We start from the raw sequence: 594 nt of genomic DNA, 5'->3' as shown, positions 1-594 counted from the left end.
AGAGGCAGGCACCAAATCCTTATGTGGACGTGAAAGCACTGCAAGCAATCACTTGGTATTTTCCAAAACACACGGACTTATTCCTGGCATTTAAAATTTTTTAACAGACTTTTCAAAGCAGTTTCAGAAAGCCAGGTAAATATGGTTAAACCATGTCCCAGCCTTACCTGTCGGCAGATACGTGCAAGTGCTTGGAGATCAGATCACACAGCATCTTGGTGTAAGTCTTGTTCTGCTGCCCTCCTATTTTGCCGATGCTGTAGAGGCTGCAGAGCGCGCAGGGATCAGTGGAGCCCCCGAAGGACATCATCTGGTCAGGTATGATGTGCACAGCTATGTACTGCGGGAGGGAGGGAAACACTCCGTTACAGGCTGTCTGAACTGCCCTCTCCCGACGAAAATCTGCTTTAGGTACCAGCTCTAAACAGAGCAGTTGTATTGGGGTCAGGCAGCTCTTCAGTGCTGCCCCCTGCGCACCTCCCTGGCCCAGGGGAGGCTCCGGCCCGGCAGCCCCCACGGGGGGCACGGCCCTGGGGGCTGCGGGGACCCTCGGCCCGGCTCTCAGCTTTAGGAACGCGGTTATGTGCGCACAAA

The 594-nt window shown here is 54.5% G+C and overlaps 1 protein-coding gene across 1 annotated transcript in view; it reads right to left on the bottom strand.

The window, feature by feature from the left end:
- Positions 1–592, bottom strand: part of LOC102044154 — a gene marked incomplete at its 5' end in the record, with an annotated part of 1509 nt that extends 917 nt beyond the window's left edge. Inside the window, one exon of the mRNA XM_031063154.1 lies at positions 168–592. Within this exon, the coding sequence (XP_030919014.1) occupies positions 168–592 (425 nt within the window). The remainder of the gene's footprint in view (positions 1–167) is intronic.
- Positions 593–594: the final 2 nt, after the last annotated feature.

The sequence above is a fragment of the Geospiza fortis genome, unplaced genomic scaffold, assembly GCF_000277835.1.
Source record: "Geospiza fortis unplaced genomic scaffold, GeoFor_1.0 scaffold31, whole genome shotgun sequence".
In the NCBI taxonomy this organism is placed as follows: domain Eukaryota; kingdom Metazoa; phylum Chordata; class Aves; order Passeriformes; family Thraupidae; genus Geospiza; species Geospiza fortis.
Note: the sequence above shows the minus strand (reverse complement) of the source record. Positions and strands in the feature narration are given on the sequence as shown.